Below are 24,242 nucleotides of genomic sequence, written 5' to 3'. Positions count from 1 at the left end.
CTAATTCAAACCTTCATGTCTCCTTAATCTCTGTTCCAAGACCCAGTGAGCGCTGTCATGATTTACTCCACCTTATGTTTTTTTTCCTCACGATATATATAACAATAGCATTTTTATAAATAGGTGAAATGAGTGGGAAGGAAATAAGTAAGCACGAGAGTCTACCTGTATGCTATTGTGATGTCGCAGACTATAAAACATCAAACATAGGCAGAGTAATTGTTTGGTATACTGGAAGGAGGATAATAAAAGTACTTCCACTACTAAAGAAAATTAAATGTGAAAAAAAGAGAAAAAAAGACCGATGGCAGTTTGAGTGTAGTGTATTTGTTTTTCGTTTTCCTAACATACTGTGCCAAGTTTTGTACTCTTTCTGTTTCCAATTTTGCTTTCGGTGAAGGTTTCTTGAATCTCAGCAATCCCACACATAAACATTTATCGTTATATCCATTAAGACTTAAGGTTTTAGATTTTCAACTATGAGGGAGAACTCAGCCAAAGATGCTTGAAAGATAAATACGTTTAATTAGGGGCAGAGGATGATCATTAAAGGAAGTCTGACTGCTGCAGAAGTCATTAACAATCTTAAATGAAATTTTTATTTTTATGATAGCCATTTACATGTATAATAAGAGCCAATGATTCTTGGGAGCAGTGTGACAGAAACAGAGTGTGGCGAGAACTCATGTAAGACATACTATTTAAATGAGCTGGTGTTAGCTATTCATATTTGTTAATGAACTAGATATGCAGGGCTATAAGAATGAATGTTCTGATGCTTTAAATTTTAATATCTAGAAATCAAGGGTAAGGATCAATTACTAGAATTTCCACCCTTAAAGGAATAATTATTAACGATATAACAAATGTACAGCTCCAAACTTCTGAAAAAAAAAAAGTTTAATTTAAAAAAATTAAGATCAGTAATTGAAAAACAGCCAAAACAGCCTTGTCAAGCTGTAGTAGTCTGTGATCATGGCAGCTTTTTGTGTTGGTCATGGATCATAATTCCAAATGTTTTAATATACAATAATCCATATGAATGCATTACAGACCCTGTTATCACCTGTAGTTAATGGTGCCTGTGATACAAATGAACAGGCTGTTCTCTGCTCTTACCTTTATGGTAAATAAACTAGCATTCTGGAGTCACGATAATTAAATAAAATGTAAATCCCTAATCTCATTTGGCTATTTGGACCAAGAAAGTTACCCAGCTATTACCTGTCTGGTTCTAATGATTAGTAATGATTTATTGTTCTTTTTTTTTATTGTTCCAAAAGTGCTCTGATGTGGTGCCTTGATGTCTAATGAAAAGAAATTGGTCTTTAAAAGCTACTCATTGTTTATCCTGACTCTTAGATAACACATTTTTCTTCTGATAAAATATTTTTCTTATTTATTGTTCAAAACATACAATATAGACAATAATTCTAATTCTGGTGCTGTTTTATTTAGTAGTGTTTTATCCCTGGTGCCTGGCTGTCTACCATCATACCTCAGCACATAGCTTTACTCTGAGATAAGCCCCCTCTCTTTTGCTCTCTCTCCCATGCTTTCTGTAGTTTGTCTGCAGGATGCAGGTTTTCCACTGAAGAGCGCAGTGGAGTTCTTACTGTGCCTTTCCGGTTCCAGCACAATCAAAGTTTTGTGTTTAGAATTGTCCTTGACATTCTTTCGTCCCACAATGGGGTGGACACAGTGTGCTGGAAACCATGACATCATTATCATTGACACAGACTTAAATAAATCACCTGCATCTTGGCCTCTTTCTGCTTATTCAAGGATTCTTCATCTTGAGGAAGAAAGTGCTCTTTATTTTTATAAACCTTCATCCCAAGGGTGACTGGAAAACGCAAACTTTTACAAGTGTTTTAAAAACAAATATACTATGTGGTTTTAGACACAGTATGCTGAGTCAGAGGTGTCTTGGGAAAAAATGTTTAAGGTTAGGCGTGAGGCAGAAAGACAGCCAGGATTGCCTTTAGTTCAGGGGGGATACTCCTAACCCACGTTATGATGTCCTTCTGAATATGGATTCACGTGAAACTTAATTAAATAGGCACAATGCGTAGTATTTCAAATACATACCTGAGCTTGATGTTCAAAAAAGAAAAAGCTTGATGCTCAGTAAATTGCAGCAAAGTACATTCTGGGTGAAAGTGACACCATCTCAGTTGCACAATCTTTGGTAAAAGAAGTTATAGAGAAAGCATTACTACAGAATGCAGGACACACTAAGTGCCAACTACACATGTGAATATGCAGCATTTAATAATTTGGGAAGCAACTACCTCCTGTAACTTCTCTTTACGTTTTCATAAGAAAATGACAATGAGGAAGGAAGTGCAGCAGAAATCTTGAACATTACCACTATTATGCAAAAAAAAAAAAAAAAAATGCTGTTAACTGTTTTCCCCTCAGTGACTTGATCTCTCAGATGGAAAACTTATGATTCTTCTGACTCTTGGCTACCAGAAATCACATGAGAGGAGCGAGGAAGAAAGACACAAAAGTTATATTTATATCTAGTACTGAACTTCTCAGAAATACCTTAATTTAATTCCTTGCAGAGACTAATGAAAATATCAGATGAGCGAGCCTTTTAACCAATCAATTATTATAATTGACAATACAGTATTGCTGTATATTGAACTCCTAAATGTTTTATGCAAAATGTCCCTGTGAAAATATTCCTTAAATAAGGGAGAAGTCCAGGGCCAAGAATGAATTTAAAGTGGTCGTAGAATTTAAACAAATATCATTCAAATTATCTGACTAGTATTATGCCCAGTGGCATTAGATTAGCATCTACTTATATCTGTGTACTTTACCTTAAGAAGCTCATAATTTTTCAGTTCTGATGCCATAAACAGATATGCTGCAGGATACTACTTGAAAAACATATATTTTAATTTTGTTGTAACATTTGCTAGAATCTGTTTTTCTACCAAATAATTGTGACTAGAATGTGATAAGCAAAAATGGTCAGGATAAATTTGGGAATTCACAGAGTCCTATTTATAAAGTTTCTCTTGTTTTAAACAAAATGATTATCACAGAGAGATATTCATCCTGGATCATGTTTGGTTCTCATTAGTATTGTTATTGTAAAAATAAAAATTTTTTAAGTCCATGTTTAATTTACTTTCTTGAAGGATTTTTAACTGTCAGCTGTCCTTCTCTGACTTAACATATTCTACAATTTGGTAGGCAGAAAATTTGAGAGTTCTCCTGCTTTCCAGACTCTTCCCATTTTCAAAGATGACAATTTTAGAAGATGACCTTTTATCATTTATAGATCTTCAACTTCAGTGTTACATATTTTCATCTTCATCAGAACATTGAGCTGTTCTTATAGCTGTGTTTTTCCTCAGAAAATGACTATGACTCCCTACTGGGGAATTAACGGTAAGGAAGAAAGATATTTATGGAGTGGTAGGAAAAGGAATAAGGAAAATATATTTTAGAAGTTTATATAAAACAGTGAAACAGGTGTTTTCAGTATCTCTGGGATGCTTGTTTTATAAAGTGGGCATTTCAAGTTTTGGTATATAGAATTAGGTTCTTTAAAATTTCACTTGCATAGATTAGCACCAGCATAGCTACTCCAAGGAGGGGAAAAAAGCATGAAAATAAAATAAGAAATTCTGACTTCTCTCTGATAATCCAGTGTTACCAGAGGCATAGCAGCCAGCATGCCTCTTCATCAGTACAAATACTTAGTTGCTTTTGACTCTTATTGAAAAAATAATATCTTTCCCCCTGTTTGTCACTAGAACTGCCACTAGAAGAAAAGCCTTTCGTTTGCCCCAAATAAGCACCTCTGTTTTTCACAGCTTGCAGTAATGCTTAAAGTAAATAAGTTCTTGTGCAGCTAGCACTATTGGATTCATTCAGTTGCCTGAACAAAGCTATTGTTTAGAGGTTTACAACAAGCCTTTTCTCTGTTTCCTTTAAAAGAATCTTCCTTGTTCCTGTGGTAGGCATGCTTAGTATAGTAAGCCTTTCTACAATTTTCAAATGCTAAAGATAATCTTCCCCCACAGAAGAAATGAAGGAAGACTATGACACTATGGGGCCGGAAGCCACGATCCAGACCACAGTTAACAATGGTACAGGTAAGTACGTTTACCACGCCAAGGCCATGTTTGTCCTGCTTCATGCAGATTTAGTAAGTCAGGCACAGAAACACTGACCCATCCATTTGTATGTCTGTGATTTAACGATTAAGTCAGACTTTACACATCTCTTGTTTTGTTTCAAATCAGAATTATCTGTTTTGGTATTTTATTCAGCAAATCTATCTTTTATTCTTAAACCCTAATTTGCCTGTGAAAGTTAAGAAGACTGAACTGGATTTTTAAAACATTCTTTTCAAAGCCTGAGTTGGGCAAATTTCTGGTAGTAACTTTTATTTTAAAAGACTGCATAAACATAATTTGAAAATTGTAATATAATATGCCTCTTCCAGTCACCCCTTGATGTTAGTCATTGAGATTCAAATGATATGGTGTACTTTGGATTGTAAAATGTTTCTTCAGAAAGACAAACCAAAATTCTGTGAACGGTCCTCATAAAAACTGATCATCTGAGCTCCTTTTTATCCTATCTTCATTTTATTCCTCAGTACCTTCTAGTTCCTCTAAATAATATTTTCCAGGCAAAAGTTTCATAAAGAATAGACAATTTCACTTCTTTTTAATGAAGCTATAAAATTACAGTAGGAAGGTAGCAAGTGGTGCTTTGTTTTATTCTGCTACTGCTGTAGAATGGAGTTTCAGGACAATTGTGACCTTCCATGTTCTTTCCCCAAAACTGAACAGCATCTCCTCTCACACCCTCTCACGTCACTAGTGCAAATTTACACTGACTCACTATGTTTATCTCTCTTTTCCTGGATAAGGCTAAGAATTTTTGGTGTTTCAAACAATCCTTCATACCACCATCAAAAATATTACCATAGTGCCCAGTATAAGGTTAACTTCTAAAGCAAAAGCCAAAAAAAAAAAAAAAAAAATCACATAACTATTTCCACTCAACTCACCAATGAAAACAAGTCACAGTTTTATAAAGTTTTAGAAATGTAAATAATTAAGATGATATTCATATCTCCCTTATGTCGAAACACATCACAATAGACTGTTCATGCTGTGTTTCTATTTAGAATGTTCTTATTAATAACTTACCACGCACTAATTTACATTCTTGGATGTAAAATAAGAAATAATAAAAAACTATTGTAAATTTTCTTTCATTTGAATAATGTCAATTTAAGGTACAAAAATGAAACTGTACAATATGGGATTATGGGTATAGAATTAGGAACCTATAATCCTGATTTTTAGCTACAGCTCTGGCAATAACTAGATTTCAACCTTGGACAAGTCAATTGCTCTTCTTGGCATTAAGTTTCCACATCTGAAAAATGAATAGATTGCACTAGTTGCTTGTTAAGAATATTTCTAGTTTTAATATTCTATGTTGTAGTGGTACCATCACTGTGTAAAATAGAAACAAGATAAAATAACTTCTTATAAAAACACAATAATAAAGAGATGCCACAAATTAGATACTTTCTGTAATGTCCCAACTCATAGGATCAAAAATGGCTTCATGTTCCTTTTAAAGACAATTGTTAAATTTCAACCTCAAGCATAAATAAACTCTAATTTCATTAACTTTATAGGCATTTAAAGTGTCACTGTTCCACAAAGTGACAATTTACTAGCTGTTTTATACAGTTAAGGTCTAAAGTGGGGTTAATAAAAATGGTTCCTATTCAGAAGATTTAAAAATCAATTTTGAATGTTCCTTCACATAGCCTTAAGATTCACCTTTTCCCATACTATTTACTATTCCTTATAGTTCATATGTATTCAGTCAATAAATAGATCAATAAGTAGTCATTGAGTGTCTTCTGTCTATTCACTTTTTTTTTTTTTTTTTTTTTTTTTTTGCGGTATGCGGGCCTCTCACTGTTGTGGCCTCTCCCGTTGCGGAGCACAGGCTCCGGACGCACAGGCCTAGCGGCCATGGCTCACGGGCTTAGTTGCTCCGCGGCATGTGGGATCTTCCCGGACCGGGGCACGAACCCGTGTCTCCCGCATCGGCAGGCGGACTCTCAACCACTGCGCCACCAGGGAAGCCCCTGTCTATTCACTTTTGTGTGCACATGTTCTGGAAGATGGGCCAGGAAATCTTAGACATGGCTATTATTTAATTTGGAAGATGAGACCAATACACAAGAAAAAATAATAAACAATAAGTGAAAATATGTGATAAATATGCAACAAATAGTAGGAACTATAATTATTTCAGATTACAGAAATATGAGAGATCCTATGGGGTGAATATTCAGAAAAGGCTTCATGAAGGAGGTGAAATTTGAACTAAGTTCCTTTTCAGTAGTCATGAAGGAGTGAGGAAGGTCCTTCTAGCAGAACAGGAGTGTGTAAGCCAAGGAAAGAAATTGTAATAACTATTCAGAGGATAGCAAGTAAAAGGATTTGGCTGAATCAGGGGGTCCTAGGAGGCAATTCATGGGAAATGAAGCTGGACATGTAAGTTAAATGTAAATGGAGAATGTAAAGTAACAAACTAAAGAGTTTGGGGCATGTTATACTACTGTGATTTCTGTGAAGAAAAACTAGACTTTGAGAGACCAACTGGAAGTCATTGTAGTTATTCAGGTGTGACGTGACAAAAAGCCTGTGCTCGGGTGGTGACAGTGGTGAAATTAGTAACATGACTTCTTAACAACCATTTGATTCTCTGGGTGATGGAATCAGAATGGCTTCAGGATTACACATCTGCGTGTTTAGAACATGGCAAATACTTGCTATTTCTAGATAAACAGAAAAAGGATCCAATTTTGAGAAGAACTTGAGCTTGTCTTTAGACAAGTATTTTCATATAAAAGTTATATAAATGTGTATATTTATATATATATATATATATACATATATACATATATATGTATATGAATGTTCATTGGAAATGAGGAATTGAAACCCAGGAAGTCCGGGCTAGAGATAAAGATTTGAGAGTCATGCAAATATATTCAGATGGTATTTAACATCATGGGACTAAGACATTTACAATAAATATACTGAAACACGTAGAAAGCTGAGGCCAGGGCTTCTGGTGAGTAAGAAGAAAAATCAAATTCATTAAAAGAAAAAGATTAAGAGACAGAAAAAAATTAAATATCCAGGAGACAAAGAAAGTTTCAAAAGTAGACAATGGTCAATTGAATCAAAAGATTCAAATAACTACAACTGCAAGAATGCTGAGCAAATACATTGGACTTGGTAATTAGGAATTTACTGGTGACCCTCAGCTTAGAACTCTGGCCTTTTAGAAAATAACACATATTTCTTCCCAACCATAAGTTTACTGTTTACTGCTTCTTATCCGTAGCATCTTTTTGGATGCTAAAAACATGTGGAATTGAAATAAGACATCTTTAATGGTTGAAGTTGCTTATTAATGGAGTATCTCTTTCTCCCCACATAGGTCCTACTGATCAAGGTCAAGCTATTGGCTGACCTTCCTCTCCAGCCATCCCAACCTATAGTGATATCTTCCTCCAATGAACTCTTATAGAACAAATCAGCTGACCTTGCTGTAGATGCTATAGTGTGTTGTAACAATGTATTGTCTTTTCCAAATTAGATTGCAAACTCTGAGAACACAGATTGGTTTTAGGCTACCACATTGTCTATGAGAGTGCCTTAAAATTAATAGGGTCTCAACAAATATGTTTTTGTTAGTGAATGAATATGGAATTCTTTAATATCAGATACATTTTTCTTTTTTAATCAAAGCAGAACAAACACATTGGAATAGATAAATTTTAAACAGGTTAAGCATATTTTCTGATAAAAAGTGTTGTTATTAACTGGAATAAGTTGTCAGGGGAAGACAGAGAAAATGTCTCTATTATTTCTGAATATTCAACACACAAATTGCATTCCTAACTGAAAGTAAGGAAAAGACCTCTACATTTCCTACTCAAATCTCCAAATCTGTTACATAGTAGAATTTAACCAAGTTCATATCAATGAATAGAGTAGTCTTTTAGAATCTAAAAATATCTCGTTCCTAGTATATTCTGCTGAGTTAAAATCTGTAGAAACCACTCATTCTTTCTTAGCCTGACAGCATCATACACACCTTCCTAAAGGCCATCTCTACCAGGAAGCTATCTGACAGTCTTCCACTCAAGATTAACCACTCATTCTTTTGAGGGCCATTCTCTCTCATATTATAATTAGTCACCTGCAGGTATGTTTCTCTCCACTAGATTGTAAACTACTTGAGGGCAGGAATGATATGGGATTTTGGTCACTTTCTCACCACAGACCCTAGAATGGTCCTGAGTCAGAAAGAGTTTTTGAAGAAATGAGAGACAAACAGCACTTGAACTTTCCTTTCACATTTCTGGGGTGACATACTTTTGACAGCGGACCTGAAATAATCAATCAGACATTTTCGTCTCCCATTATTCCAATCCCCCAAATGAGAAAGACTCAGTTACATCTGACTGGTCACTAGCCTTCATGTCCTCCTCTATTTAGTCTGTCCACATTCTTCCTATAACCCTTTGCTCATGGTCCAAATTCCCTTCTTAGAATCTTTAACTGTCCCTCAGTACCTATAAGACAAAATCCACATTCTTCAGACAGGTATTGAGTGCCGTCCATTTCATACCAACAGTGTTGCATTCTTGTCAGACCAAATCCCTTGGTAATATCAAAAAAGAATCACATTTATACCAACCTCTGAATCTCTGCCCATGCTATCCCTTGAGACCCTAATCGCTCACTCCCTTTCCTCCAGTTATCCAAATTCTACCCACCTTTCTGTTCTTCAAGGCTAGCTCACCTCCCATTTCCTTAATGTGGTCATCCTTGAACACCCCCAAGCCACATATATCTCTTCCTTGTCTGAAATCCCACAGCCCTCAGGTGCATAACACTAATTTTAGCATGTTGAATTGTTCCTCTTTATGTTGTTTGCATATATTTCACCTAGTTAATTTCATGGAGATAGTTTCTTGAGCTATGAAATGGGGGTAAATTAGTATGACCTTAGTATGTGCCCCCAAAATATTTGCTTTAATAAAAGGGCTAGTCCCTGTTTGCCTCAAAGTGCCCAATACAGCAGTGAACACACATGGTATGCATTATGACTGGTAAAATGAATGAATGAATAAGCAAATGAATGAACGAACGAATATTAGGTGGAGAAGAAATGGACTCTGAGAAAGGAAATCACAATAGGTGAAAACGTTCCCTGTGAAGGGGATTAAGTGCAGTATCTTCAGAGAGTGAAACCAGGATTTAAGTTTCTGAAATCTACTTGTTAAAGGCAAAGAAAAACAGACTATCATTACCTTTTTTACAGCAAAATTAGATTAGCAGCATAGCAAAATTGATCTACAGCATATAAAGCATTGAAAACCCTGATTTATAGTAATAACTTTCTACATTGCATTTAATGTTTCTACATTGGTTTTATAATGTTTTAAAAAATTTTTAATGTATGCTTTAACACGTAAAGAACACCTTTTCACAAAGAACTTTACATCTTCCAGATATTAATCTGGTTCAAAATCAGAATGAAATTATTATGTAGAATTTTTAAGAGTGTGTTTTAAAAGGTGTTTTCTAAGAAGATTAGAGAAATGGAAAAACTTGGGAGCATTATAAACATGAGTTTGCCTACATGCTAGTAGCAACAAGGATCTATCTTAGGAGCACGGTGGTCATTAGCATTAATGTGTTTCCACGTGCATATCAAGACCTAAATAAGCCCCTGATGTTTTCCTCTTTGACTGTGTGAGAGTTACCTTTACTCAAACAATCTAGCACTCTTGTTTTAAAGGGCTATTAATAACCACCTGCATCTTTGCTTCCTTTGCTGGGAAGAGGAAAACACCTTACACCTAGAAACTGGGTAAGGCCAGTTGAGGTCTCAGTTCTTAATCTTATATAACACAAGAAAATTATTGTCCAAGAACTAACTGTACTGACTGTAACTAATAGTCGTTAAACATGCTTCCAACATTTTAGGAATAATATATAAATGCTTTTACAGATAAAAAGGCAAAAGTTGTTTGGGGATGCTCTAGATTCTAGAGTCAGATAAACTACATTTGAATTTTGTCTCTACCAGTTACTAGTTACATGAACTTGAGTATAGAATAAGCCTTCATTCTACATCGGTAAAGTGGAAATAATGATTCCCTGTTTACAGAGTCTGACTGTAGCGATTAAATGGTATATCATTTTTAAAGGACCAAGTACAATGCCTAACATATACTAGATTCTCACCCTCTCTTGGTTATTCTTCTGGTTTGTTTGCATCTGCAAGTAAGCTTACCCATTTCTATTCATTAAGAAATAAATGCATTCTGAACTATTTCCTCCCTTTGTACTGGCTCCTCATTAACTTCTCTGGAATACCAAAATACAATATTTAACACATTTGTAATAGAAGGACTAACCAGTCGACTCAGAGAAACTTGGCCAATTAAATTCCTTTGACATCTTGGAAAACTACCCAGACAAGTTGTAGGACACATTTCTTTTCACTGCTCTGAGGTTGCATTTGAAGTTAAAATAGAAAGATTAAGAAGGAATAGCTTAGTTTTCTATCTCTCTTCATCTTTATCTAGCACCTTTTTTTTTAAATGTAGAAGAGGATTTAGTAGTATTTATAATGTTGGTGTATAAGGATGTTGAAAGCTCTCAAAGACTTTTCCTTCACTTGATCACTGACTAGCATCAGAAATCATATCTTTTTTTCCTTCTGTCCTGTATAACAATCAAATAAACAAATAATATTTGTCACTTGTTAACAACCACTAAAATATTTCCATTTGTTCTTTTCATAGTATTTGTTGTGTGCTGAATTGGAACTGAGGTTCAAGAAACAAAGGAAATAGAAGACATAGTCCTATCCTTAAGGAATTCAAAGTCTTATGATGCCATTAGGAAAGACAAAAATCACAGTGACATGAAGGCAAATGTTACAATTATAGCTTCATTAGCTATTCAGATCCGTAGTCAATTTGGGAGACCCTACTAAGTACAGGGCATTTTTTTAGGCATCATGAAAGATACAGTGAACACTCACTGTCATTAATGACTTACATTCAATTGGCTTAAACAAACAATGGAAGATGAATAAGAAATGTGTGTATAATGTTTAGCACAATTTTAGGCATAATACATGTTCAATTGTTGCTAGCTATTATTATTATTATCAGTAATGATTATAATAATACATGGATTAAGATGTTTTATTTGAAATACAGAAAGCTATGTAGGTTCAAGTGAGAAGTTTTCAGTATTGCAGAGGGTTTCTGACAGAGAGTAGTGTCAAACATCAGAGACATGAAATTAGGGAGGTGACTTAAGAGGCTGCACGTTTCAGAGAAGGTTATCTCCAGGACAAAGGCTTGTTGAACATACCTCTGTGCAAAAAGAGAGACAGCGAAAATGGCCGAAAATGTAAAAGGAGATGAGGCGAAAGATGGAGTAGGTTATCAGAAGAGTTGTGAGGGAATAGCTTTGGATGGTAGCCTTGGCTGTGGGCAGAGACACATCTTTTTTAGCAATAAGATCAAAAGAAGAAGGGAGAATTGTTGTAGAGAAATTTCTGTTGAATTTTAGGTAGTTGATGGAATTCACATCATTTAAGTTGTACTCTTTGAAGTAAGTAGGAAAAGATATCATCAACTGACAGTATGGGAATGGGAATAGGGTTGGAATCTTCAGGAATGGAAATGTAGAGTAATTGCGGTGGACAATGTATGGAGATTCAATTATCATCATGAAAGAATATCCTATTTTGATAACACAGACAGAAACAAGGCTATACAATTATTTACGTTTCTTTAAACATTTTTTATATTCTAGGAACAGAGAAATTGGGCTGGATTTTAGTTTGGCAAGGCCAGAATGACACAAGAACAAGGGGCGGGGATGGAGGTGATTTCCAGCTTCAAGGTGAACTGAGGCAAGCAAAATTAGAATGGGTAAAATGGCCGAGGGACTTGTCAGGGCCTGATTTTCACAATGAAGTACCTGTTTCAGGGGATGAGGAACTGAATGATGGGGTGGGGCGATAGGTTGAAATCAGAGAGTGAAAGTTCCAAGTTTCTCTCAGAGAGATGGCATTGTCCCAGGGTTAGCCATACCAAGGGGTGGCTGGCCATCCCTGTTGTTGGACTAGAGAAAATTAGAGCACCACGCAGCCAGGATTCTGCAGGGTCTATCTTTTGAGTAAGGAAATTGCCCAGAATGACAATAATGACAGCCTGGGGTAAACATATTTGTGGGATAGGTGTCATTTTACTTGAGCTGTATAGGTTGTGTCCTAAGACATGATGGTGAAAATGGATGACACAGACTTCAAAAAATTACAGATTGGAGGCTTTTTGAGGGTCAAGGTTAAGTTTGCTCTTCCCCATGTTTCCCCTGGGTAGGTGCAGTGTTTATACAGCCTCGATGGTTGATAAACAGGTTGCTTGTTGAAACAAAGCATAAACAAATAAACAAAGAAATGATGAACAAATTAATAAAATAGGCACTCTGGTTTGAAATGGGGGTATGAGTGAAGGAGTTTGTTGACCCAGCTGTGTGTTGCTCTGCGTGCTAAGACAGATGAAGGTGGGAATGACTCTGCTGGAAGGGTCTGTGAGGGATGGAGTATTATCAAGAGATGACACAGTTTCATTTAATCTGAAGAAGTGGAACTCATGTAGGAGGACATCATTAAGCATGTGGGGGCATAAACAAGTAATATGTGAAATGGGAAAGCAAAATGAACCGTGAATAAAGCGTTTCTTGGTCTCTAGTCCTAAATTCAGCTTAAGACATTTTTTTAATTTACCAAAACCATAGTAGTTAATATTAATTCTTCCTTTGCAAGATGTTTCATAAAGTTATTTTTGAATTGAGTGCCTTTTTCAACATGATTAAAATTAAGAAATATCAGAATGAGAAAAATACAATCCCTAAATATTAAATGGAAATTTTATTTTATTTTATTTTAATTATTATTTTTTTTTATGCAGTACGCGTGCCTCTCACTGCTGCGGCCTCTCACGTTGAGGAGCACAGGCTCCGGACGCGCAGGCTCAGTAGTTGTGGCTCACGGGCCCAGCCGCTCCGCGGCATGTGGGATCTTCCCCGACCGGGGCACGAACCCGTGTCCCCTGCATCAGCGGGCAGACTCTCAACCACTGCGCCACCAGGGAAGCCCAGAAATTTTAAATAGGGATCGTAAGTGGAACATCTGAAGAACTTCCGTGATGTTTTCCATTTTACCCCAGTAGACTTAGGTGCAGGTCACTCAGTCAAAAAATAAAACAAGGGCTTCCCTGGTGGCGCAGTGGTTGAGAATCCGCCCGCTGATGCAGGGGACACAGGTTCGTGCCCCGGTCTGGGAAGATCCCACATGCCGCGGAGCGGCTGGGCCCGTGAGCCACAACTACTGAGCCTGCGCGTCCGGAGCCTGTGCTCCTCAATGTGAGAGGCCGCAGCAGTGACAGGCACGCGCACCGCGATGAAGAGTGGCCCCCGCTTGCCGCAACTGGAAAAAGCCCTTGCACAGAAACAAAGACCTAACACAGCCAAAAATAAATATAAAATAAATAAATTAATTTTTTAAAAAAATAAATTAAAAATATAAAACAAGTGCATAGCATTCAGAAGAGCAAGGACGTGAAAAGAAAAATAGAGAAAAATGTTTAATATGTGAGATTTTATTTACCTTGAAGTTGGCATTTACATTGCCTTTCTCCCTATTAATTTTACGGTGTTATAATGTTGTTCAGAGCTACTTACAATGTGAGAGCAATCATTGCAGCATCTAGGACCTATTCAAGTTATATCCAATCAGTTAGGCAAGAAGAAAAACTAAAAAGATGGGGTTGTCTCTCTCTCTCTGTCTTTCTCTCATATGGACTCATTATGATATAGTGTAAAGAGTAACAGGTTAAGAGTCAGGATACATGAATTCCCCATCCAGCCCTACCAGAAATTATTTGTGTAATGTTCTATGAATCATTAGCTTCACTGTACCTTAGTTGTATCGTCTGTTAAGTGAGGACATTAGACTAGAAATTTTGGACTCCACCCACCCTACCCTTTCTTCTAATGAGTTACTGGGAAGCGTGAACAAAGGAAACGAAAAGCATGGGCTGTGCGAGTTGCCATGGGAGGGGGAGGTTCTTGGGTCTCCTGCCTCATGATCCTAGATCCAAGGCCAGGGTCCTGGGTGTGCGACCTGCAGTCCAATGGGGACCTGCACTGGAAGGGCCTTGCCCTTGGTTTGATGCTCTACTGCCACCATTTTGCACAGAGCCTGGCAAATTGTGTAGGCAGTCCTGCTTCTACCTCACAAAAGGTGTTAAGATCATCTCTGCATGTGAGCAGGATGGGATCAGGGATTCCCCGCCTGAAGTACCACATGTAAACACCAATTCTGTTCAAGTGTACAGGACCCTTTGGCAGTATCGCCGAAGCATCTGAATCCCAGGTAAAGATCTAGACCTACATTGAAAATCTTGTTTGAGCCAGAAACACCATGATACAAGGTATAACTCCCCCAAATTGGTAACAGGAGTGATAAGGTTAGCAGGTTAGCAGTCGGTTAAGCCTCTTTAAGCATGAATTTTGTGTGTCATATCGTTAGTATAGAAGAAAGTGGAGAAAAGAGTAAGAACGTTTTTGTACCTTTGTTTTCTTCTTGGTTTATAGCTTCCAATTCCTCTTATTGCTCTTATATGGAGTTTAAGTTAAAAATTTTAACACAGCTAGCTTTCTTTTATGGGTAACAGAAGCCATACAAGTTTTATCATAAGGTATTTCTCAGCAAGAGTTGAGTTGGATGTATAGTGTTAATAAATTGTGCAAGATCAGCTTCTCAGATAATTCAGTTAGTACCTAAATACTTAACAAGGAGAGAGTCCTGCTCTTATAAAGCATGTCATTTTCTTCTTGTGTATAATATCAGTCACGTTTTTATATGTTGGAAGAGTTTTGTCCTCCAGTCAGATCTGTCATGAGTATTATCATTTTAAATTTTTTTAGTTAATTTCATAAAATAAATTTCTAAAAACAAAGTATAGAAAGAGATATGTTCTGAGGAGAGAAAGACAGAAGTAGCACTTGGCAGGTTAGACAGGAGGGTCATTTTCAGACTATAATCAGTGTACACCGAGAACAGCCTGTTACTTCCTGGCGAATGAATGCTGCGGTTTTATGAGCTTTGTTTGCAGTTAGGAACAGCTATCTCCACTTCACAGCAAGAGTTCCCACAAGAAATAACTGATATCCCAAGCTTCTTGAGTGTCTCCTTCATTCATTCAGCAAATATTTAATAAGCACTGTTTTCCTTGTGATATTGTCTGTGGTTTCCAGGCACCTCCGAAATATATTTTTTAATCTGTGTATATGGGTCCTCCATCAGAAAACTGTGTTGCTTTGAGTTTTTAATTGAAAAGAATACAGATAAAACTCTCTAGGCCTAGCCAGTGAATAAAAAAGCAAATTGATTAGGGCAAAGAATTAATTGAAATGATGCAATTCTGAAACTTCGAAGATTCCCTAGAAAGCATATACTAGCTCATTTTACAGAAGAAGATATTGAGATTAAAAAACATAAGTAGCTGAGTCAAAATGAGTAGTCTAATAATTTTAAACCTGGTCTAATCATTCAATTAGTGAGCATTAGCTGTGTGACTGACACTGCCCTAGGCTCTGGGATACAAAGGTGAATAAGACCCTCTGTGCCTCTATCAGCTCATGGGCATGTAAACGAAAGATTATGACGTGTTGTGATAAATTCAACAATTGAGATATGCAGATGATATTCTGTAGAAGGAGGGTATGAACTCAGGTTGAAATCATCAGAAAGGCTCCCTGACATGGGAGTAATTCTGTGCTGTTTCCCAAAACCACATTACTGAATGCCTTATTTAGCCAGGGGAGACAGAGAATTGAATTCCCAGAGTAGTGATTCTTTAACTGGGCATGTATCAGAATCCCCTAAACAATCTGTGTCACACAACAATCTGTGTTAAAACACAGATTGCTGATTCCGTCCATTTAGGGTGGACCCCAAGAATTTGCATTTTGAACAAGTTCCCAGGTAATACGGATGCTGCTGGCCTGCAGACCACATTTTGTAAACCACTGTCCTAGGGCATCCTTAGCTGTCATATGTCTCTACAGGAAGCATATGAAAGAGCACTGAATTACTGGACAAAAATACCATACTTCATAAACCTCTCTAAAATATAATAAAATAGTCTGAGTCTTTTTGGTAATATACCAATTCCAAAATTTTAGGTTTCACAGGTATATGAAAGATAAACATATTATCTAACAGGAATTTTTGTTTTAAAGACATGGTCTTTGTACCAATACATAGCAATCAAAACTGTCTAAGGGGGCTTCCCTGGTGGCGCAGTAGTTGAGAGTCCACCTGCCAATTCAGGGGACGCGGGTTCGTGCCCCGGTCCGGGAAGATCCCACATGCCACGGAGCAGCTGGGCCCGTGAGCCATGGCCGCTGAGCCTGCGCGTCCGGAGCCTGTGCTCCGCAACGGGAGAGGCCACAACAGTGAGAGGCCTGCATACCGCAAAAACAAACAAACAAACAAACAAAACTGTTTAAGGGTTAGTAGTCTCTAAATCTGATATTCAGAATCCCCTAATAAAAAAATCTCACTTTAAAATTAGACTCCGTCCCTGACTGGGCTGCTTCCTGCTGTTTAGGGAGATATTTGATCCTGCAGAGTACTACAGATTCCCATCCCTTTGGAACTTTTTCTCCTGAAGCTCTTATACATTGGGGACTGTCACTGGCATCTGAATATGTGCTCCCAGGAGAAAGCCATGTCAGAGCAGGCATGGAGAGGCTGGCCCAGAAGCTGTACTAATTCCCAGGAAGAGAAGAAAACTTTGTCACTTGTGACCTGGCTTTACACACACCCCTGTAGCAGTCAGAGGCTCTGCTGGGCTGCCCATGTAGCTGTGTAATGAGAAAAAGATCATCTTCCCTTACGGTTGTTTTTAGATATTTGGTGCCAGTATGTATTTCAGAAGCCTTCTACAGAAAGGCACATGTGCATTTTTAATGATAAAATGCCTATATTACATTAATTAGTCAACTCTAAACAAAGTAGCCATGAGGATTTATATACCTCAACAAATGCTGAATATGGGCTTTCTTTAAACTAAAAAATTTAATACAAATGACTAAATTAAAAATAATTTTCTGTGTTTTCTTACCATCTAAAATGTTGTTGAGAAAGAGACTATTTTTCAAAAAGATGGTGAATACAGTTACCTAGATTTCAGGTCCCTTTGCCTTGACATTTGAAGGGAGTAAAAGCAGACGATATGATAAATGCATAATTTCGATGTTAGACTGAGGAAGTGTGTGTGTCTCTGTGTGACTCTCTGTGTATATATGTATTTATATTCCCCTGATATACATGTATTTATATGTCTGTATATTGCAGAATAACAACCATTTTATGTACTTGTCTCTAAATATGAGAATCATAGAAGTAGGAAAACAATTCTCAGTCAATATCTTTGTGTCCTCATCCCCAAGTACACTGTCTGGTACTATTAGGCACTCAGTAAACAGTCATTAAACAAAGGGATGGATGAATGATTCTACTCAGTTTTTTACATATACTTACTTCAGCTCTTCTAGACCCTCCAAGATATTTTCTTTTCCAAAAGAATTATTTATTCATGTTGATGTTTATTAAAATGGCTTAGCATAATATTCAAATATATTTCTTTAATTTTTAAGTGAATGTTAAAAACATGCTGGGTAATAGACCGGTGTTAATAGAGCACCTGTCTTCCTACATGAACACATGCTTGTAACAAATAAAGAAAATAAATGGTGAGGGAATAAAAGTAAAGAGAAGGAAACAGAAAAGGAGAAGCAATAAGTATCAAGGTCTCATCATAATATAACTACTTGTAAAAGTATTAAGAATCTTTGAGAAATACCTAAAACGAGTCAGTTATGGGGAGAGCAGGAGTTGACTGATTTGAAGACCAATATAACTCTTTTATTTAGAGGTTTTCTTTAAAGATGTTAACATTGCTTGTTTTTAGGCAATAACTTGAAAAGTCAGTCCATATTGATATTCATCATTATCTATCCAAAAATATCAATATCTAAGACATAAGGGTATATATGAAAATACTATTAATTAGTAACATTAGTAAGCGTGACCAACATATTTACAAGAAATTTGACGCTGTTCTGACTTAAGGGACCTATAAATTTACCCTAACAATATTAAAATACACTTGGCTATGAGGAAACATTTTTAATTAATGAAGTTCTGTTTTTGGATAGAGGAAAATTTGCCTGACCTTAGGGAAGGTTGAGATATTTGCAAGACACTAGGGTAAATTTTAGGACTAAATGCAAAATCTCTGGAGAAGGTATGGGAAGAAATTATTTGAGGTTTCTTGTGAATTTTTGCTATGGTTTGATCATAAATACCATGCAAATATACTTTGTCAGTGTGTTTTGGCAATTCTTCCAAGGATACCAAGGAGTGAAGAGAAAGACAGGGGAAAAAAAAGAAAATAAGGTTTCTTTTACACTAGAAAAATGCAGGGAGGAATTTTATTACTTTCTAGCAAATTTTCTACCTCATCTCTGAGTCCACTATACAGTATTACAAAATCTTTGTAAAAACCAAAAATGCAGACTTCCAAATAGAATCAAAACATTATCCTTCCCAACAATTTTGAGAGTAACAAAAATTTAATTCCATCATTTGTTCTAGAATTGTAACAGTTAGGGCGATTTGGAATCTAGGAGATTGAGACACAACATAGCCTAAAGTAGAAAAGGGAATTTTTCTGCTTTCTGGAAGGACGCAGGTGCTGCTTGGCCTCAGGAAGAAGTGTAGCTAGAAAAGTACTGTCAGGACTTGCCATTTTGTCTCTGCTTTTCTCTGTATATCTGCTCATTTTCTCTCTTCATAAATCTTCTTATTCTACATGGGATTTATCAGTTCTTTCATTCTACATCTTATAGCTGCAGTCGCTTAGAAAAAAATAAATCTGCCTTGGTGATCTCTTTGGAACCATGTTCTAAAATCATGGGGAAGGGATTGACTGAACTCAGTTGGATTAATTGGCTACCACTGGACCAGTCCACGGTTTGACCTGGAGGATGGAGGGCTAAGATTGCCTAACTTCAGGTGCAGATTAATCCACTGTAACTAGGGGAGCAGGATCATGCAACAACATGGCAGCTGCCTTGGGTACCGTAAGGTTTGGCAATAGGGACAGTGGGGACCCATCCCAGGCAAAGGAGAATGTCATGGTACTGGGCAGAAAAAACCATATGTTACTAGTATCCATAGCAACACTAGGGAAAAACACATTATATCCATGATGGTCATACCTAGTTCATAGAAGGCTAGATTCTAGCCCACTTAAGTGACTACAGATATTGAGATATATAACTAATAGCATATCTATACCACATGAAAAAAAAATCTTGATAGAGCAAATAGATTTAAATGATTGGGTTTCTTCATGAAATCCTTTTTGAATACTCATCTGAGCCCTATCAAACTCTTGCAAGTATCTATGATCACGAATACACAGCTTATCATGTAATTGTTCTACGGTTACTTGAATAGTAACCGTAGTCTGAGTTCCTAACTCAACTGTAGGTGTCTTGTCTTATGCTTCCTTTTACTAGAAGACTTCTGCACTAGGATCAGTGTTAAGGACATAATTTATTCCACATTCATTCCATAAATGATTCTTGAGTGCCTACTAATTTCTAGGCAATATATTCGATGCTCAGGCCACAAAGACGATCCTTAATGAGAGCACATGATTTGATATCTTTTGTCCCTATCACACTTGACATAGAAATCTAGTATGGCCAGATCTGATCTAGCGAGTGAATTGCATCTCCAAATACCAATAGTGTATCTAGATGCAGTTTAGTTTGCCTATCCAGAAAAATCAGAATTTTCCTCCCTTTTAAGCGGAAAGGCTATTAATGCAAATCCAATTGAATTTGCATTTGATTACATTTCTGATGGAAACATTCATATGCAAATGAAAATTCATGCAAAGATAGCCAGATAATTCAGATACTTGCTGAAATATCAAGATAAAATTAGCATGATATTAAATGTACATCCATCCATGTTTACTAGATTACACTCAGGATCTTCAAGTGGGACAGTGTTCTTGAAAAACTTAAATAAATTGTGTCTTAAACATTTGACAATGTTCAAGTAGATCTGGATTTAGGAAGTTGTTATTACCTTACTTTCTACTGCCACAGTGCGGAAAAAGAAGTCAGTCCCTGGTCAGATCAGTCAAGTTGTTCAAAAAAGGTTCATCTTGGACCCACATGTTTTGTCCCCTTTATTTTTTCTTGCACTTAAAACAAAAGGTGACTTTTGACAGAACTGAAGTCATTTTGATGATCCAAAATGATGAACAAATATTTTGTGCAAGCTGGCAATTCCTTCATACTCCATAGTGATTTAATGGTGCAAGTTAAATGACACCATCACAATCACCACCAATAAGTATCCTTTGGAAAACATCCATGACAACATGAACAGACCAGAGGGAAAGTGATCCTAATCAATGTCCATATTCTTCTAAGAAAAGACTTAAGCAAAATTTCAAGATATAAAATCTTAATCCACTATTCCACATTCCAAACCTACATTTGAAGGAAGTGCAGATCTTGGAATCAGACCATTGCTCTTGTTAAAATTAACAGAAGATGAAGTGGCAAAAGAGAAAAGCTTGAGATCACAGTATGCAGAGAGTTAGCACTTGGTTTAATAGTCTACAAAGTGTAATGCTCCCCAGCTTTATTTTATTTGATCCAATGTATTCATTCATATTTTCAAATCTTTTTAGAATTCCCATGCTTCCTGGTATGGTGAATGTCCCTTACCATCCATCAAATTCAAAAAGCCTGAACCTAAGGGAGGGTCTTAGCCTTTCCCTCCTTGGCTCACCCAATCTTTCTCCAAATCTAGCAATCTTACTTTTTAAGTATCTCTCAAATCCAGCCACTTCTTAGAGTCTCCATCACCAATTCTTTAACTTTTATCTTTTGCCTAATCAATGGCAACAGACTCCTAACTGGTTTCCCAGAATATACTTTTCGCTTCCTGCATTCCCTATCATACTGTAGCCAGAGTTGTCATATTAAAATGCAGGTAGGGCTTCCCTGGTGGCGCAGTGGTTGAGAGTCCGCCTGCTGATGCAGGAGACACGGGTTCGTGCCCCGGTCCGGGAAGATCCCACATGCCGTGGAGCGGCTGGGCCCGTGAGCCATGGCCGCTGAGCCTGCGCGTCCGGAGCCTGTGCTCTGCAACGGGAGAGGCCACAACAGTGAGAGGCCCATGTACCACAAAAATTAAAAAAAAAAAAAAAATAAATAAATAAAAAAATAAAAATAAAATAAAATGCAGGTAATCTATAATTTCATCCAACAATCCTCTCTGCTTAATACCCTTCAATGGCTTCCTGTTTCTCTTAGAAGGAAACTCAAATCCTTAACCGGGCTACACTGCTGTACCCCAGCTTCTAAAGTTAGTTAACTTCGTGCTTCGCCGTTAAGGCTTTCCTGATCTTCCACACTCCATCAGGTCCCCCTGTTACTTCTGTAATACAACCGTACAACTTTCTTCCATAACACTTATTTGAGTTTGTCATATTATATCTACTTTTTGAGACAATATCAGTTGTATTGATCATTCTCATGGCTTCCTAAAGAATGAGGCTGGATCTGTTTTTTGCCTATCAAAACAAGGCATGATGCCTGTCTCATACCAGGCATTCAGTAAATACTTGTTGATTAACAGAAGGTTCCACTTTCTCTTCTTCTCATAACAGTGAAAGCCAAAAATAAAAATTGACTGGCTTGCTTGAACAGCACCCTGCCACAAATTGCCAGGGAGAATTAGGATGGCAAGTACTATAATATCTTTTATGACAGAGAAGGTGAGATGAAGAATGTAGTGGAATCAAGGTTAACTGTTCTCAAAAACTATGAAAGTAGGGTCCCACCATTAATTGTACTAGCAAAAGACTTTTCTTCACTTACTTCTGGTAGACAATAATGTGGCAGCCACTTTCCTAACACTGTCTTATGCATAAGTTTCTACTTAGGATGTTTAAAGCCACAACATATTTCAGAAACATAGCTAGTGGTTTCTAATATACAGTCTTGGGACAAGAGTTGCTAAAGTTGATTGACAACTATCATTCATGTCATGGGAATAGAGTCATAACTACAAAAGTTAAAAACATATTGAAATCACACTGCAGCATAGCCAGTTTCTTAACTCCGTCTGTTACTTTTTTATTTCTATCAGTGTGAGCTTTATTTTATTTTCAGCAGCTTTAAAATACTGAGCTAAACATTGAAATTTTAAGGAAAGATAAACTCCCACATTCCCTGATTTTTTAACAAAGTCCCATTATTATCTCTCTAGGAATATCCTTCCTTTCGCATCTCTCTCTCGGACTGTGTAGTCCTGGTGGTCTGTGATGTTCACAGACTGGAGGGTTAAAAGCTTATATTTAGCAACAGGATGTATATGTGGTTAATATACATAATTTTAGGAACATTAAGTGTAGTGGACTATAAAAAAAATTAATTATACCTTTCTTAAAAGAAAAGGAAGTTTTATATAGACTACTAAAGTAGCTTTGAGTTCATATTATCTCTCATGTTTATGGATCTGAGAATATAGTTCTGTTTTTTAAAAAATTTTCCCTGAAAAACATTAAAAATTTTTTTGATTCTTTGTGAAATATGCAGACTAGTATTCCAAAAAGAGGAAAATAAAATATGCTTATTTAACTTAAAGCAAAGTGTCCTCTTTTTTTGCATATGTTATGAGCGTAAGCATTCAATCAATAACTGGTCATCTGCAACACTTCCTACAAATAAGCTAGGTATTTGTAATCTTTTTGCAAGTCTATGTGTCTTACTAACAATGATGTAGGCAGACCGAGGCTCCTAGGAAGAAGGCCCTGAAAAGACATTTCTTCTCCTTTTTACCATTTCAGTTAAGAATGCAAATTGCACATCAGACTTTGAGGAATACTTTGCCAAAAGAAAACTGGAGGAACGCGATGGCCATGCAGTCAGCATCGAAGAGTACCTTCAGCGCAGTGACACAGCCATCATTTACCCAGAAGCCCCTGAGGAGCTGTCTCGCCTTGGCACGCCAGAGGCCAATGGGCAGGAAGAAAATGGTGAGGCTGTAATTCATTTTTAGCCACGACGCTGACCTCTGCAGCTGTTACAATTACAAATGCACTACATGCCTGGGTGTTTACCTTAAAATTTGAAGAACAGCTGCAGAGGCATGGAATTTCATGAGCAAAGATTAGAACTGTAATTTTAGGGTATTGTGAAATTTTTTTTGTCAGCAAATTTGTGTCATCTGTACATCCAATAAAGAACCAGAACAATTAGAGCCTATTTCTAAGAGATAAAAATATCTACATTGATTCCTATCTTTCCAAAATATTTCACTTTTGAGGAAAACAAAAAAGTTTAGAGATACTGACCCTAACCTTTGTTCTTCTTTACCGACACCTGAAAAGCTCCTTCACCCCATGACTCCCTGAGTCATATGTGACTAAAGGTTTACTATGAACTGTCAGTCACCTAAAGAGAATCTCCTCATTTATCAGCTGTTTAAATTTCCCCCCCAAATGCTCCAATAATTAATTAATTTTCCAGCGCAGTGTGAACTGATTTCGACCAGTCTGCCCTGGGTGTGCAAGGGGACTGGTGTGCGTGGAGGCCACGTGCGCCTGTGGCACTCTCGTGGAGCAGATTGCAGTGATTCCTGTCATACCATCCCGGGCAGTCAGCCCATTAGCTGCCATTGATTTACTGACCTTTTGGCCTGCTTCTCTCCCTCTCGTCTCTCGGCTACAGACCTGCCACCTGGAACTCCAGATGCTTTTGCCCAACTGCTGACCTGCCCCTACTGCGACCGGGGCTACAAGCGCTTGACATCACTGAAGGAGCACATCAAGTACCGCCACGAGAAGAATGAAGAGAACTTTTCCTGCCCTCTGTGTAGCTACACGTTTGCCTACCGCACCCAGCTCGAGCGGCATATGGTGACGCACAAGCCAGGGACAGATCAGGTGGGGG

At 37.1% G+C, this 24,242-nt stretch overlaps 1 protein-coding gene across 6 annotated transcripts in view; it reads left to right on the top strand.

The window, feature by feature from the left end:
* Positions 1-24,242, top strand: part of ZEB2 (zinc finger E-box binding homeobox 2) — a 128,370-nt gene that overhangs the window by 89,587 nt on the left and 14,541 nt on the right. For 4 of the 6 annotated variants that reach the window (XM_059051713.2, XM_067025967.1, XM_067025970.1 and 1 more), the window contains 3 exons: positions 4,050-4,121; positions 23,138-23,326; positions 24,021-24,235. In XM_059051713.2, coding sequence (XP_058907696.1) covers positions 4,050-4,121; positions 23,138-23,326; positions 24,021-24,235 — 476 coding nt within the window. The remainder of the gene's footprint in view (positions 1-4,049; positions 4,122-23,137; positions 23,327-24,020; positions 24,236-24,242) is intronic. The other 2 variants (XM_059051715.2, XM_067025968.1) reach the window with 1 other exon arrangement.

Source organism: Kogia breviceps, chromosome 2 (genome assembly GCF_026419965.1).
Source record: "Kogia breviceps isolate mKogBre1 chromosome 2, mKogBre1 haplotype 1, whole genome shotgun sequence".
Taxonomy (NCBI): Eukaryota; Metazoa; Chordata; class Mammalia; order Artiodactyla; family Physeteridae; genus Kogia; species Kogia breviceps.
The sequence above is the reverse complement of the archived record's forward strand: the minus strand, read 5'-3'. Positions and strand labels throughout refer to the sequence as shown.